Source organism: Betta splendens, chromosome 13 (assembly GCF_900634795.4).
Source record: "Betta splendens chromosome 13, fBetSpl5.4, whole genome shotgun sequence".
Classification (NCBI taxonomy): Eukaryota; Metazoa; Chordata; class Actinopteri; order Anabantiformes; family Osphronemidae; genus Betta; species Betta splendens.
Genome location: NC_040893.2, coordinates 6,291,855 through 6,308,094, shown reverse-complemented (window position 1 = coordinate 6,308,094; position 16,240 = coordinate 6,291,855). Strand labels below are relative to the sequence as shown.

Below are 16,240 nucleotides of genomic sequence, written 5' to 3'. Positions count from 1 at the left end.
TGAAGTAAATTCAGCTGGTAAGATGCCTACTGATTTTGCTTACCAGACACAAAATAATAACACGTTGAAAAAACTCAACATGTTGAGGCAATGGTGTTTTCACGCAAATTTTAAGTAATGATAACTAATTCAGGTTATAAGTGCATGATCTGCAGTGTGCCATTAGGTGCAACACATTTTAATTTCCACAGAGAGACTTGCAGATAAGTGAGATCACGCGTGTGTATTAATAGCACATTGCAATTATCTTCATCTGTTGTGTCAGTCTAACTAGTCCTACTTTTGCCTGCCTGTGGGAAATAAATTTACCTTTTATGAAGATAACATCCAGTCTACTCTACCTCTACAAAGAGTAAAGCTATTGTGAGAGCTTTATCTCATTTACAAATGCACATGAAGAATTCTGGGAGCTTTGTTATCCTTCTGTGGTTGTCTCTTCTCTACTCAAGTACAGTCTGTCACTCCAAATGGTGTGGCAACTTTGATATGCCAAGTTTTTTTAAACAGGGAGACATAATGATCGGAGGAATTTTCCCTCTTTTTATCAGAGAGATAGTGACCACTTCCACGTTTGAGAAGAAGCCACCTGGGGTAGGATGTGAAGGGTAAGATTTACCTCTGTGCATCTCATTCCTTTACTGTACTTAATTATGAGCTTCTTGTTATATGGATATGAACAACATGAAATATACAACTTATTTCAATCACCCTCTTTTAGACTCGACCTTCGGTCTTTCCTTTGGACCAATGTGATGATTTTTGCTATTGATGAAATTAACAAGGATCCTACTCTCTTACCAAACATATCGCTTGGCTACAGGATCCTTAGCTCTTGTTCATCTCCTACAAGTGCTTTACATGCTGCTCTAGCTTTGGCTAGTGGATTAGAAGAAATCAACTCAACCTACCCTTGTCCACCAGCTATTTCTGCCCTCATAGCAGAGTCAGGATCATCTCAGTCTATAGCTGTGGCTGGAGCTCTTGGACCATTTAAACTGCCAGTAGTAAGAGAAAGACAGATAGAATAAATTATAAAGAGTATGTTTATTAGAGATTATTAGAGATTATGTAAGTGATGTGTAAACCTTTTGTGAATTGTCATGCTTTTCAGTTGTATTTAAAAAAATGTTGTGTCATTTTTTATAGGTAAGCTACTTCTCATCCTGTGCCTGTCTTAGTGACAAAGTCAAATATCCAACTTTTTTTCGAACTCTCCCAAGTGACTACTTTGAAGCTAAAGCTTTAGCAGCATTGGTCAGTCATTTTGGCTGGCAGTGGATTGGAGCCATACAGTCAGATAATGACTATGGTCGGAACGGGATCCTGGCTTTTACTGAAGAAGTTAAAAAGTTTGGGGTCTGTATTGCATTTGTTGGAACAATCCTACGTACATACTCTCTGGATAAAATTCTAAATGTTGTGGAAATGATCAAACAGTCAACTGTCAAAGTCATTCTGGCATTTGCAACTGAAGGTGACTTTTATCCTTTGATGAAAGAGCTAGTGAAACACAACATAACAGGAATTCAGTGGCTTTCTACTGATGACTGGGTTACACCACCTGAACCCTCCACACTCAAAATTTACCATGCTTTAGATGGAGCCCTGGCATTTTTGGGTAAGAAGACAGCTATTCCAAATTTAAAACCATTTCTCACAAGCATTAGTCCCTATAAGGATCCAAGTAAAGCTTTTGTAAGAGATTTCTGGGAGATTATGGTTGGTTGTAGACCTGTTTTACCTGGGGAGAACATTGAGTTGAATGTGACGTACAAAATATGCTCAGGCAATGAGACAACAGATTCCCAGCATACGTTCTTTAATGTAACAGAACTCAGAGACCCATATAATGTGTATAAAGCAGTTTATGTGATTGCTCATGCTCTACATCAGCTGCTATTCTGCAAACCAGCTGCAGAAAAAGCAGTAAAGCTTTGTTTAAATATATCAGAACTTCAGCCTAAACAGGTGAGAATTCCAAAGTTGTACAAAAAGAAATATATTATAGAAAATATTTAGTTTGTATCAACATTAAGGAATATATAACATGGAATATTATCTTCTCTTAGGTTACTGAACAGTTACAAAAGGTGAATTTCAAAAATCAGTTTGGAGATAATGTCTTCTTTGATGAGAATGGTGACCCACCAGCGTATTATGACCTGATTAACTGGCAGCTGATTAACACAAGGGTTCAACGTGTTACAGTGGGTCATTATGCCCCTGTTGCTGATGGTGGTTATGAGCTTAGGATCCAAGATGAAGACATTTTGTGGAGGACAGGAAAAACTGTAATCATATTTTCTTTCCATACCTTGAAATTGTTTTAGTAAAGCTTTGTTTTAGAAAATTGCTCATTTGGTTTTATTTTTATTTTTCAGGTTCCAAAGTCCATTTGTTCTGACATTTGTCCAGTAGGTACCAGAATATCTCAAATTAAGGGAAAACCCAACTGCTGCTTTGAATGCATCCCATGTGCTGATGGAACTGTAGCAAAATCAAGAGGTATCACAACCCTGTATACAAAAGACAAAGAAAATTCACAACATACATTGTTGCAATTTATTTTAAATCATTACATTATATTGAGACAGACAAGACGAATAGATATTTAAATATAAATTCATTTTAATTCTTCTAGATTCTTAATGGCAATGTGTGTCTCTCTTCATCAGGTGCAGCAGAGTGCTCACCCTGTCCACAGGAATACTGGTCTAATAAGAGGAAGGATGAGTGTATTCCTAAAACCATTGAGTTCCTGACATACCAGGAGCCCATAGGAATAGCAGTCACAGTGGTATCTCTGCTAGGAGCCTCTCTGTCACTGGCCACGTTGATGGTTTATATCCGCTACAGAGAAACCCCTGTGATTAAGGCCAGCAACTCTGAGCTGAGCTGTTTCCTGTTGTTCTCTCTCTTGCTGTGTTTTCTCTGTCCTCTCACTTTCATTGGCAGACCTACGGTCTGGACATGCATGCTACGTCACACAGCATTTGGTGTGACCTTTGCCCTTTGTATTTCCAGTGTCTTGGGAAAAACTATTGTTGTTGTCACAGCTTTCAAAGCCACATTTCCAGGCAACAAAGCTGCAACTAAGTTTGGTCCCTCACAGCAAAGGATCATCGTTTGCTCCTGCACTGTGATCCAGATAATCATCTGTGTATTGTGGCTTAGGCTGAACCCACCTTTCCCAGACATGGTTTTAAGATACAGCAATAAGAAGATTGTTTTGGAATGTAACCCAGGCTCTGAGGCAGCTTTCTACGCAGTGCTGGGCTACATAGGACTGCTGGCAATAACATGTTTAGTTCTGGCATTTCTAGCTAGAAAGTTGCCTAATAACTTTAATGAGGCTAAGTTCATTACGTTCAGTATGCTGATTTTCTGCGCTGTGTGGATCACCTTCATCCCAGCCTACATCAGCTCTCCAGGAAAGTTCACTGTAGCTGCTGAAACATTTGCAATTTTGGCTTCAGCATTTGGCTTATTAATCTGCATATTTTTACCAAAATGCCACATTATTTTCATTAAACCAGAGAAAAATACTAAGAGACACATTATGGGAAAGGTTTTGGTAAAAAAATTATGACATTACTTAATTAATTACTTTTGTAGTGTACAGTAATTATTTATATACACTCTATTCTCACCCTCCGCGGGTGGTCTCATCCACTTTCCAAGCTCGGGTCCTCTACCAGAGGCCAGGGAGCTTGAGGGTTCTGCGCAGTATCCTTGCTGTTCCTAGGACTGCACTTTTCTGGACTGAGATTTCGGATGTTTTTCCAGGGATCTGTCGTAGCCACTCCTCCAGTTTGGGGGTCACAGCCCCTAGTGCTCCGATCACCACAGGCACCACTGTGGCCTTCACCTTCCAAGCCTTCTCCAGTTCTTCTCTGAGCCCTTGGTATTTCTCTAGTTTCTCATGTTCCTTTTTCCTGATGTTGCCATCGCTTGGTATTGCCACATCCACCACTACGGCTTTCCTCTGCTCTTTATCCACCACCACAATGTCTGGTTGGTTCGCCATTACCATTCTGTCAGTCTGGATCTGGAAGTCCCACAGGATCTTGGCTCGCTCGTTCTCTACCACCTTGGGAGGTGTTTCCCACTTTGACCTTGGGGTTTGCAGTCCATACTCTGCGCAGATGTTCCTGTATACTATGCCAGCCACTTGGTTATGGCGTTCCATGTATGCTTTGCCTGCCAGCATCTTACACCCTGCAGTTATGTGCTGGACCGTCTCTGGGGCCTCTTTGCACAGTCTACACCTTGGGTCTTGTCTGGTGTGGTAGATCTGGGCTTCTATGGCTCTGGTGCTCAGGGCCTGCTCCTGTGCAGCCAGGATGAGTGCCTCTGTGCTGTCCTTCAGCCCAGCCCTTTCAAGCCATTGGTAGGATTTGTTGAGATCAGCCACTTCAGTTATGTTCCGGTGGTACATTCCGTGCAAGGGCTTGTCCTCCCATGATGGTCCCTCTTCCAGCATCTCATCCTCTGTTCTCCACTGCCTGAGACATTCACTCAGCACGTCATCTGTCGGGGCCTTATCCTTGATGTACTTATGGATCTTGGATGTTTCATCCTGGATAGTGGCTCTCACGCTCACTAGTCCTCGGCCTCCTTCCTTGCGGCTAGCGTACAGTCTCAGGGTGCTGGATTTGGGGTGGAACCCTCCATGCATGGTGAGGAGCTTTCGTGTCTTAACATCTGTGGTCTGTATCTCTTCCTTTGGCCACCTTATTATTCCCGCAGGGTATCTGATCACTGGCAGGGCGTAGCTGTTTATTGCCCGGGATTTGTTCTTGCCATTGAGCTGGCTTCTTAGGACTTGCCTTACTCGTTGGAGGTATTTGGCTGTTGCCGCATTCCTTGTTGCCTGTTCAAGGTTGCCGTTTGCCTGTGGTATTCCAAGGTACTTGTAATTGTCCTCAATGTCTGCTATTGTTCCTTCTGGGAGTGAGACCCCTTCTGTGTGGATTACCTTGCCTCTCTTTGTCACCATCCTCCCACATTTCTCGAGTCCGAATGACATCCCGATGTCTGAGCTGTAGATCCTGGTGGTGTGGATCAGCGAGTCGATGTCTCGCTCACTCTTGGCGTACAGCTTGATGTCATCCATGTAGAGGAGGTGACTTATGGTGGCCCCGTTCCGGAGTCGGTATCCATAGCCAGTCTTGTTTATTATTTGGCTGAGGGGGTTCAGACCTATGCAGAACAGCAGTGGGGACAGTGCATCTCCTTGGTATATGCCACATTTGATGGATACTTGGGCAAGTGGCTTCCCATTGGCTTCAAGGGTGGTTCTCCACAACCTCATCGAGTTTGCAATGAAGGCCCTTAGAGTTCTGTTGATGTTGTACAGCTCCAAGCATTCAGTGATCCATGTGTGTGGCATTGAGTCATAGGCTTTCTTGTAGTCGATCCAGGCTGTGCACAGGTTGGTGTGTCGCATTCGGCAGTCTTGGGCGACTGTTCTGTCTACCAGGAGTTGGTGTTTGGCTCCTCTGGTATCCTTACCAATGCCCTTCTGTGCTTCGCTCATGTATTGACTCATGTGCCCACTTATCTTAGCTGCGATGATGCCTGACATGAGCTTCCATGTTGTGGAGAGACAGGTTATTGGCCGGTAGTTGGATGGGACTGTACCCTTTGAGGGATCCTTCATTATCAGGATCGTTCGCCCTTCGGTCAGCCATTCAGGGTGAGTCCCATCCCTTAGCAGCTGGTTCATTTGTGCTGCCAGGCGCTCATGGATTGCAGTGAGCTTCTTTAGCCAGTAGGCGTGGATCATGTCAGGGCCAGGTGCTGTCCAGTTTTTCATACCTGAGACTCTTTGTTGGATGTCTGCCACTGTGATAGTCACTGGATTCTGTTCAGGGAGGTTGCTGTGGTCTTCCCTCAGATCCACCAGCCACTGTGCATTGCTGTTGTGTGATGCCTCCCTCTCCCATATCCCTTTCCAGTACTGTTCAGTTTCCAGCCTTGGTGGGTCTGCTCTGTTGTTATTACCCTGCCATTGAGAGTACACTTTCGCAGGTTGTGTTGCGAACAGCCGGTTTATTCGTCTGGCTTCGTTGTCTCTGGTGTATCTCTTTAGGCGGCTGGCCAAGGCTTGTAGCCTTTGCTTGGCAGTTTCGAGTGCTTCAGGTATGGTCATCTGGCTGTACCTCTTAGGCCTTGGTCTTTTCATTGCACCTCTCTGGGCCTCTGTCATTTGGCTCACTTCCCTCCGAGCTGCCTTGATTTTTGCCTCCAACCGTCGTTTCCATGGTGGGTATTGTTTCTCATGGCTCCCATGGTTGCTCTTATAGCCAAGCACCTCTAGGATCACTGATGCTGAAGCGTATACCAGCTCATTGGTTTCTGTGATTGTTGTGGTAGGGATCGCTCTCAATGCTGCATTCACATCTTCCATGAGACTTTCTGATGGTACTTCACTTAGCCGTTGTAGTGGGGTTCGGGGTTGCCTGTTCAATCTCGCCATGATCTTATCTTTCAGGTCAGTTGCTGCCTCGCTCAGCGTATCTGTGCTTATTGGGGCTTCATACCCAATTTCTGGTTGGGGAGATGGTGAAACCTCCCCTCTGACCTGGCGTCCTGGCTCCCCCTTGCCGTAGCATTTGTGTTGTATCTCGTCAATCTCAAGTTGTGATAGCAGTTGCCGTTTGTGGATGTTGGAACACTGAGCTACTAGTTGCTTCGCCGTCAGCCTTGAATGTGGGTTTCTCCGTTCCCATTCACCGCACATTCTTTGCATGTAACCCCTCTGACTAGGGTTACTTGAGTAGTAGCATTCCAACAGAGCCTTGTTCTCGCATCTCAGCCATTTCTTTCTTGTTCCAGTAGCCCACTTCTCGCCAAGGTGCTCTGGTTCCCCAACACCTGACGCAGACCTTGTTAGACCGGGCGACGTCTGAGCCGGTATCTCATGTGGTTCATTGTCTCTCATGATATGAGGTAGGCGGTAGTTTGAAGGGTCTTGCCCAAGGACCCACACTGGATGCCTATTCGCCCTAACGGGGATTCGAACCGGGGATATATATATATATATATATATATATATATATATATATATATATATATATATATATATATATATATATATATATATATATATAAACTCCCTTCTCACCCCACGCGGGTGGTCTCATCACACACACACACATACACACACACACACACACACACACACACACACACACACACACACACACACATATACACACTTATATTAGCAGTACCCTAACTGATAATTACTAGTGCTGGGCAGCAGTTAAAATCCTTAATCGTGTTATCTGCTTGAGTTTTCTGCAATTAACTGCGATTAACGCATAAAAATGAGAAGCATTCAAAAATGAATGAATTATATATATGCAACTCGTAATTTTTCTGCGATGGTGCGTCATGAGGGAGGCTCACAAGTGCCGTCATTTGTTACGATTCTAATTTCAGATTCTTATTTCAGATTCTAACGTTCCTCAGACAACATCTTCCAACTCTAATCGGCCTGCAGTTTGTAGCTAACAACTTAGCTATGGCATTTGTTACTTTTGTTTATACTTCTCCTTCCTGTTACATTCAATTTAGTATGCCGAAGACTCCTTTCACTGTTTGTTTAGGTGGGTGATTTGTTGGCATCTACTGTATGGTATGCATTGCATTTAGGTGATACTTCAGACTCGAAGTACTATGATGATTTAACTTAATCAGGATCAGCTTTGCCGTGGCTACAAATTACTTTAATCTATCCTTCATGTGCAGGTCATGTTTGTTATGTCATGTTTGTATGTATGTTGTGATGCACCACCTGCCAAGACAAATTCCTAGCTCTGTAAAGTTCTCTCTACAGGACCTGGCAATAAAGCTTTTCTGATTCTGATTCTGTAAGACGCCTTTACCTTTTTCAATTTATCCGCCAGTTCTATTCCGCTCCAGTGCAGGGACTGCTGCAGCTGCCTTAGGCTCGCACCCAAAGGCTCTGATTGGTTGAGAAGCATATGTCAGACCAGTACTGATAAACAGCCTGCTCCTCCTGTGACCCATTGTTTGTCTGAATGAGTATTCACAGCCAGTGACAAACAGACTTTGGAAATATTTATAATAAAAAAAAACTGTGTTAACACACATTATCGTCATGAAGTCTTGCGTTAACGAGGATAATTACATTTTTGCTTACATTGACATAGACAAAATAGACTATGGGGTGAATATGGAAGTGTTGTTTTAAGCAACGTAAACGTAAAAGTTGTGTTTATCTCATGGACTGCTTCCCAGTGGGTCTGTGTGTTTATATGTGTGGGTGTGTAGTGTGTTCTGTTTCTAGGATTGGTCCGGAACCTGTCATATACTCAAATTGCACACGGTCTTCTGATCAGATCATCAGGTGGAATTACATTTATACGTGCAGTGACTACAGGCAAGTTGCCAGATTGTCAAGTTGTCAATCTTGACCAGTTGCTACCCTGGTAACATCACGTTCACAGCGGCTAGTGTTGTCCAGTCAGTTTTCTCCGTTTCTGCGTTCCCAGTGCTCTGATTTATTCTTCATTCCACCTCCACCCCAACACCACAGAACCACAAGGGCAGTTCTAGAGTTGCAAGCCAAGTTGCGAATCGCACACGTTTGCAGAAATTCATAACCTTTTTTAAAGAACTTTTTAAGACCCATTAAGTTAGGTTACGATAGGTGGCAATAGTACAACATTAAGCATGCAAGCCACCACAGGCCTCAACACGATCTTATCACTGTGCATTTCTGCGATCACGTGACTGTAAAACTGTAATAATCTGAGTCTAAGTGTCTAAGGACGGCGGATTGAGACCATGTATCGACTACAGGTCTGCATTCAACCGGCTTGGGAAGCTGTTCATGTCGGTCCCCATCCTGTGACTGCCTCAAAATTTACTGTCTCGTTACCTGTACATATTTCATATGTCACATTTAACTCAATGTTCTCCCCAGGTAAAACAGGTCTACAACCAACCGTTTGTTTTGGAGGTGGATGCGCCGAGTTCAGGAGCGGGTGCTGTCCTGTCCCAGCAGCAGGCTGATGACTGGAAGGTGCACCCGTGCGTCTTCTTCTCCAAGCGGTTCTCAGCAGCGGAGCAGAATTATGACGTGGCAAACCGGTAGCTGCTAGCCACCAAGCTGGCGCTGTAAGAGTGCTACATTGGCTGGAGGGGGGTCAACAGCCTTTTATCGTGTGGACAGATCACCGAAATCTAGAATACGTAAAGACTGAATGCAGGCTGAATGCCCGCAAGTAGCGTAGGGCACTGTTTTTTACCCGTTTTAATTTTTCGTTATCTTACAGACCAGGGGTACAGAACGTCAAGCCCGATGCTCTGTCTTGGCAGTTCGAGGATGAATGAAGATCAGGGGGAAAACACCACCCTCCCACGGCTGGTGGTGGGAGAAGTACGGTGGGACTTGGAGATACGGGTGAGGACGTTCCGCCACACGCAGCTGGTGCTGGCAGGGGTGCCGGACCAGTGCCTGTACGTGCCCGGGTGCCTGAGACGGCAGGTGCTGAAGTGGGGGCATGCCTCGTGGCTGGCGTACCACCCAGGCGTGTCACAGACGCTCGCCATGGTTATGCAGTGATACTGGTGGCTGTCAGTCCAAGTTGATGTAAACAGGTACGTGCGGGCATGCATGTACCTTCATGCCCCTGGTCTCATGTGGCACCTGACTTTGTGACCGGCCTGCCCGAATCCAGGGGCATGACTGTCATTTTAACAATTGTGGACCAATTTTCTAAGATAGTTCACGTAGTTTATCTGGTTAAGCTACCCTCGGCTAAGGAGACTGCGGAGCTGCTGATAAAGCACGTTTTTAGAATGCATCAGTTCCTGCAAATCATGCAAATGAAACAATAAAAAAATGACTGAACAAGAAATGTTAGATACATCAGGCTTGACTCTGCACAGCAAAAAGTACCATGGTGAAAAAAAACTGAGCTCATGTTGTTTGGACCTAGTGATGGCCCAAAATTTCAGGTTGACCTGGGACAAATCAACTAGACTAGATTACTCCGACCTTGACATCACTTCTGGTTTATTCACAAATTGATTTTAAAATAGTTTTATTTGCTTGCTTGCTCTAGTATCATCCTCAGCATCTATCTGAACATATGTATGTAGATGGAAATGAATAACTGAAAATGAACATGTAAGTGAGCGTTAATAACTAAGAGTGTGATGAATTTGAGCAAGAGAAAAGAACCTTTGTTATCAACCTCTCAAAACACCGAAGTGTGTGTGTGTGTGTGTGTGTGTGTGTGTGTGTGTGTGTGTGTGTGTGTGTGTGTGTGCGCACGCGCACCAGTGCTTTTATGTGCTTTTAATGAAGAGAGCATATCTGCATACCTACTGTAGTACGTGCCTAGTGACATACAGACTTGTTATAAGGTTTTCATTCTTGTGTCTTTAAGACAATGCAGGGAAGACGTTCAGGGATCTTCGTTATTCTCTTTTGTTTATCTGTTCTCTGCCTGAAGACAGCTTTCACCTGTGACTACTTTGGCAATACTAAGATGCCTAGTTTATTTAAAGAGGGAGACATCATGTTGGGAGGAATTTTTCCTGTTTATTTTAAAGAAGTTATCAACATTTCCACATATGAGACAAAGCCACCTGACAGTGTAGTATGTGAAGGGTAAGTGTCTTCTGTGTATCTGCTATTCTTCTACAAATATACTACTATATGGTCCTGAACAGCAGAAAATCCATTTTGCTTATAATTTCAATCACTGCAACCTTTTTTGTTAAGATTTGACCTACGATCATTTCGATGGATGCAAGTGATGATATTTTCAATTGAAGAAGTAAACAACAATCCTGCTCTCTTGCCAAACATATCACTTGGATATAGGATCCTTAGCTCTTGTTCAACTTCTAGAAGTGCTTTACAGGCTGCTCTAGCCCTGGCTAGTGGATTAGAAGACCTCAGCTCCATTTCACATTGTCCTCCAGCTGTTTCTGCCCTGATAGCAGAGTCAGGATCATCTCAGTCTATAGCTGTGGCTGGAACTCTTGGACCTTTTCAACTGCCCATAGTAAGACAGAAAAAAAAAGAAGTGATTAAGATACTTTATGGCTTAACTGTTATATGAACATTTATGTATTGTACTGATAGTTGATTGTTGTCATCTCCTGTGTTGTTTTGTTGTCCATTTGCCCTTTAGGTGAGTTACTTCTCTGCATGTGCCTGTCTCAGTGACAGAGTCAAATATCCTACCTTTTTTCGAACAGTCTCCAGTGACTCTTTCCAGGCAAAAGCTTTGGCAGCACTAATGAGGCATTTTGACTGGCAGTGGATCGGAATCATACAGTCAGACAATGACTACGGCCAGAATGGGATACATGGGTTCACTGAAGAAGTTAAAAAGTTCGGGGTCTGTATTGCATTTGTTGCTAAGTTTCTCCGTACATATTCTTTGGAGAAAACTTTGAATGTTGTGGAAATTATCAAACAGTCAACTGTCAAAGTCATTCTGGCTTATGTTCCTGAGGGTGACTTCTATTATTTGATGACGGAGATAGTGAAGCAGAACATAACAGGGATTCAGTGGCTTTCGAGTGATGCCTGGATAACAGCAGCTCGACCTTCTACACCAGAAATGTACCAGGCATTTGGTGGAGCTCTAGGGTTTGTAGGTCGGAAGATGGCTATTCCAACACTAAAACCATTTCTCACAAACATTAGTCCATATAAGGATCCAAGTGCTTTTGTGAGGGATTTCTGGGAGATTATGGTTGGTTGTAGACCTGTTTTACCTGGGGAGAACATTGAGTTAAATGTGACATATAAAATATGTACAGGTAACGAGTCAGTAAATTTTGAGGGTACATTTTTCAATGTGACTGAGCTCAGAGAACCCTATAATGTGTATAAAGCAGTTTATGCCATTGCACATGCTCTACACCAGCTGCTATTCTGCCAACCAGTTGGAGAAAAACCAGTAAAACCTTGTTTGACTATATCAGAAATTCAGATTAATCAGGTGAGAAATAAATACACACTAGTATAATAAATCTCATTTACATGAAAGATCCTAACACTTTATTAATTTGAACAATTATGACTGTTTACAGTAGCATGATTTGTATTCCTTCTCAGGTTACGGAACAGTTACGAAGAGTACATTTTATGAATCAGTTTGGAGATAATGTCTTCTTTGATGAGAATGGTAACCCACCAGCCTATTATGACCTGATTAACTGGCAGCTGACCAATGGGCAGGTGCAGCATGTTACTGTGGGTCGTTTTGCCTCTGTTGCCAACAGTGCTTATGAGCTTCTCATCCACAAAGAAGATATTGTTTGGAGGACAGGAAAAATAGTAATTATCACAACTTTATCATTCAAGATCTTTTTTTATTACATTTAGGGTACATATACAGTAAGGTACACCAGAACAATATTATAAAGCAACTCTATATCATAAATGTAACTTTAAGATCAGTTTCAAACAGAAATTAAGGTGACAATTGCTCTATATTTGTACTATTTGATTGATCATAGTAGTTGGTGGATTTGGGTTAATGTTTAAATAGTCCTTGTGTTTTAATAAAGGGCATTACAAAAGTAAAACATTGTACTTTTGATTTTATTTTCAGGTTCCAACATCCTTGTGCTCCAGTGTTTGTCCAACAGGAACTAGAAAAGCTCAAATTAAAGGAAGACCCACCTGTTGTTTTGACTGTGTCCCATGTGATGATGGAACAATAACTAATTCAACAGGTAACATAAAGCTGCATTAAAACCTTGTTTGACGTTCAGTACTAAACTAAACATATAGTGGACAGATTTAACAGACATTGATAAACATGAAGTAAAACTCAATCTTTGTGTTTCTCCGCATCAGGTGCAGCAGAGTGCTCCCCCTGTCCACAGGAATACTGGTCTAATGACAGAAAGGATACGTGTATTCCTAAAACCACTGAGTTCCTGACATACCAGGAGCCCATAGGAATAGCAGTCACAGTGGTTTCTCTAGTAGGATCTGGTTTGTCACTGGCCACATTGATGGTTTATATCCGCTACAGAGAAACTCCTGTGATTAAGGCCAGCAACTCTGAGCTGAGCTGTTTCCTGTTGTTCTCTCTCTTGCTGTGTTTTCTCAGTCCTCTCACTTTCATTGGCAGACCTACGGTCTGGACATGCATGCTACGCCACACAGCGTTTGGCGTGACCTTTGCCCTTTGTATTTCCAGTGTCTTGGGAAAAACTATTGTTGTTGTCACAGCTTTCAAAGCCACATTTCCAGGCAACAACGCAGCAACAAAGTTTGGTCCCTCACAGCAAAGGATCATCGTTTGCTCCTGCACTGTGATCCAGATAATCATCTGTGTATTGTGGCTTAGACTGAACCCACCTTTCCCAGACATGGTTTTTAGATACAGCAATAAGAAGATTGTTTTAGAATGTAACCCAGGCTCCGAGGCAGCTTTCTATGCGGTGCTGGGCTACATAGGACTCCTGGCAATAACATGTTTAGTTCTGGCATTTCTAGCTAGAAAGTTGCCTGATAACTTTAATGAGGCTAAGTTCATCACATTTAGTATGCTTATATTCTGCGCTGTCTGGATCACCTTCATTCCAGTCTACATCAGCTCTCCAGGGAAGTTCACTGTAGCTGCTGAAACATTTGCAATTTTGGCTTCAGCACTTGGCTTATTAATTTGCATATTTGCACCTAAATGTTACATTATATTGATCAAACCAGAGAAAAATACCAAGAGACAAGTCATGGGAAAAATCAGAACATAAACATGTTATTAATTGTAGGTTCTTATAATTACAATTAATTAAAGGTAAAACTAATTAGAAAATTACGACTGAGTAGAGGAGATCTTACTAATATAGCTTACTAATATTAATAAGAATAAGTTAATCCTCTATATGCTGAGAACAAACTATTATAAACTTGAGAGAAGGTTCAGGGAAACCTCATCTAAACTTACACTGAGGTGCGAAAATATTTCACTCTAGAACACTGACCCAGTTTTGGATGAGATGCAGAAGAACTTCAGTGATGCCTCGTTTCCTAGAAATTCATTGTCCCCCTTACCTAAATATTCAAAGGGCTGAATGGTTGCTAAAATGTATTGCATTTTTTATGGTAAGAAACCCAGGTCTAAATTTTCCTTTTCTTTTGTTTTCACCTGCTGATCATAGAAGTTCAGTGAAGAGTTAATAACCACGGAATAAACATAGGCATTCCAGAGTGGAGCACAACAGCCTGATCAGAAAGCAGAAAGAGAGTTTACAATTTTCTTCATTCCTCATACCAGAAACAAATGGAAGGCACCGGCAGCTAAGCAGAGAGAGTAAAAAGTAGCAAAGATTATATTGATTTCATGCTGTGATAAAATCAGCTTTCAGATGTTTGTCATTTATTGTTCTGTCATCTCATTTGTTTTCCTGAGTTTCTAACTTCTGTATGTGAGCACAAGTCTCGTTTCCACCACCTTTACCTCCAGAAACAAAAACACACCTCATATATGGGGTGCCAAATGTAAAAGGAGCACCTATAACTAGTTTTCTCACATTTAACTAAATGACACAACATGTTTTCTCACATTTAGTTAAATGTGCAAAAGTCTAAATGTAAATGTTAAATGTTAAATGTAAATGTTAAATGTAAATGTTAAATGTTAAATGCAAATGTTAAATGTTAAATGTAAATGTTAAATGTAAATGTTAAATGTAAATGTTAAATGTAAATGTTAAATGTTAAATGTAAATGTTAAATGCTAAATGTTAAATGTAAATGTTAAATGTAAATGTTAAATGTTAAATGTTAAATGTAAATGTTAAATGTTAAATGTAAATGTTAAATGTTGGCCGAGCGTAAAACTGAATATTCATGAATGGGCAAGTAGACTCCATCCCTACCCTCAAACAGCGCTGGTCTCAGATCAGAGACGCAAACTCAATCACCTCAAACAGTGCGCGCAAACCCCGCCCACATCTGATCTGGAAACTTTTGTTTTTAGCCTGGACGTAACTTCGGCTAGCTAGTATAGTTAGCCAACTAATTCTCCACCGGCGCCACAGAAATATTCTTTTTAAACCTACTTGACTACTCATTAATGGTGTTTACGACAGAACGGCAGTTTGAAGCGGAGCCTCAGCCCGCACACCTGCCGTTACAGCCCGTTCAATCTCCCCCAACGGGAGGGAGTCGGAGCTGGCGGCCATGATGGCTTCGACTTCAGGCTTCTCTCCAGTATTTTCGTGCACCGATCCAGAGTCAGATGTGGGCGGAGCTATGCGTACTGTTTGACGTGTTTGAGTTCGCGTCTCTGATCTGAGACCAGCGCTGTTTGAGGGTAGGGATGGAGTCTTGCCCATTCATGAATATTCAGTTTTACGCTCGGCCAACATTTAACATTTACATTTAACATTTACATTTAACATTTAACATTTACATTTAACATTTAACATTTAGATTTAACATTTAACATTTAACATTTACATTTAACATTTACATTTAACATTTAACATTTAGATTTAACATTTAACATTTAACATTTACATTTAACATTTAACATTTATATTTAACATTTAACATTTAGATTTAACATTTAACATTTACATTTATATTTAACATTTACATTTATATTTAACATTTACATTTAGACTTTTGCACATTTAACTAAATGTGAGAAAACATGTTGTGTCATTTAGTTAAATGTGAGAAAACTAGTTATAGGTTCTACTTTTACATTTGGCACCCCATACTCATACATAACTACAGTTGAAAACAGAAGTTTACATACGATACATAAAAACACTGCTTTTTTTCCTCACTGTCAGACGTGAGATAAAAATAAACTTTCCCTGTTTTAGGTCAACTACAACAAAGTTATTTCTATTTGCTAAATGTCAGAATAATGAGACTAGTTTTTTTTTAGACAATTCTTTATTACTTTTATTAAAGTCAAAAGTTTTCAAGTCAAACAATTGCTTGTTTGGGAAAGTCAAATGAAATCAGTCAAGATATTAGAAAGATAATTGTGGATTTGCACAAGTCTGGTTCATCCTTCGGTGCAATTTCCAGATGCCTGAAGGTGCTACGTTAATCTGTTCAGACAATTGTACGCAAGTATAAACATCATTGGAACGTCCAGCCATCGTATCGCTCAGGAAGGAGATGGGTTCTGAGTTACAGACATGAACGTACTTTGGTCCGATATGTCCAGAACAACCCATAGACGAAGGCAAAATATGTTGT

At 41.7% G+C, this 16,240-nt stretch overlaps 2 protein-coding genes across 2 annotated transcripts; both read left to right on the top strand.

The window, feature by feature from the left end:
• Positions 1-516: 516 nt before the first annotated feature.
• On the top strand, positions 517-9,130 carry LOC114868198 (extracellular calcium-sensing receptor-like). The gene is made up of 7 exons (XM_055514135.1): positions 517-605; positions 719-1,004; positions 1,147-1,968; positions 2,070-2,291; positions 2,382-2,505; positions 2,676-3,574; positions 8,960-9,130. The coding sequence occupies exons 1-7, from the start codon at positions 517-519 to the stop codon at positions 9,128-9,130; spliced, it is 2,613 nt and encodes an 870-aa protein (XP_055370110.1).
• Positions 9,131-9,361: 231 nt separating this feature from the next.
• Positions 9,362-14,500, top strand: LOC114868530 (extracellular calcium-sensing receptor-like). Its single transcript, XM_055514134.1, has 7 exons — positions 9,362-9,589; positions 10,497-10,654; positions 10,898-11,054; positions 11,184-11,753; positions 12,119-12,241; positions 12,618-12,741; positions 12,872-14,500. Exons 1-7 carry the CDS (start codon positions 9,362-9,364, stop codon positions 13,768-13,770), a joined length of 2,259 nt encoding a protein of 752 aa, XP_055370109.1. The 3' UTR covers positions 13,771-14,500.
• Positions 14,501-16,240: the final 1,740 nt, after the last annotated feature.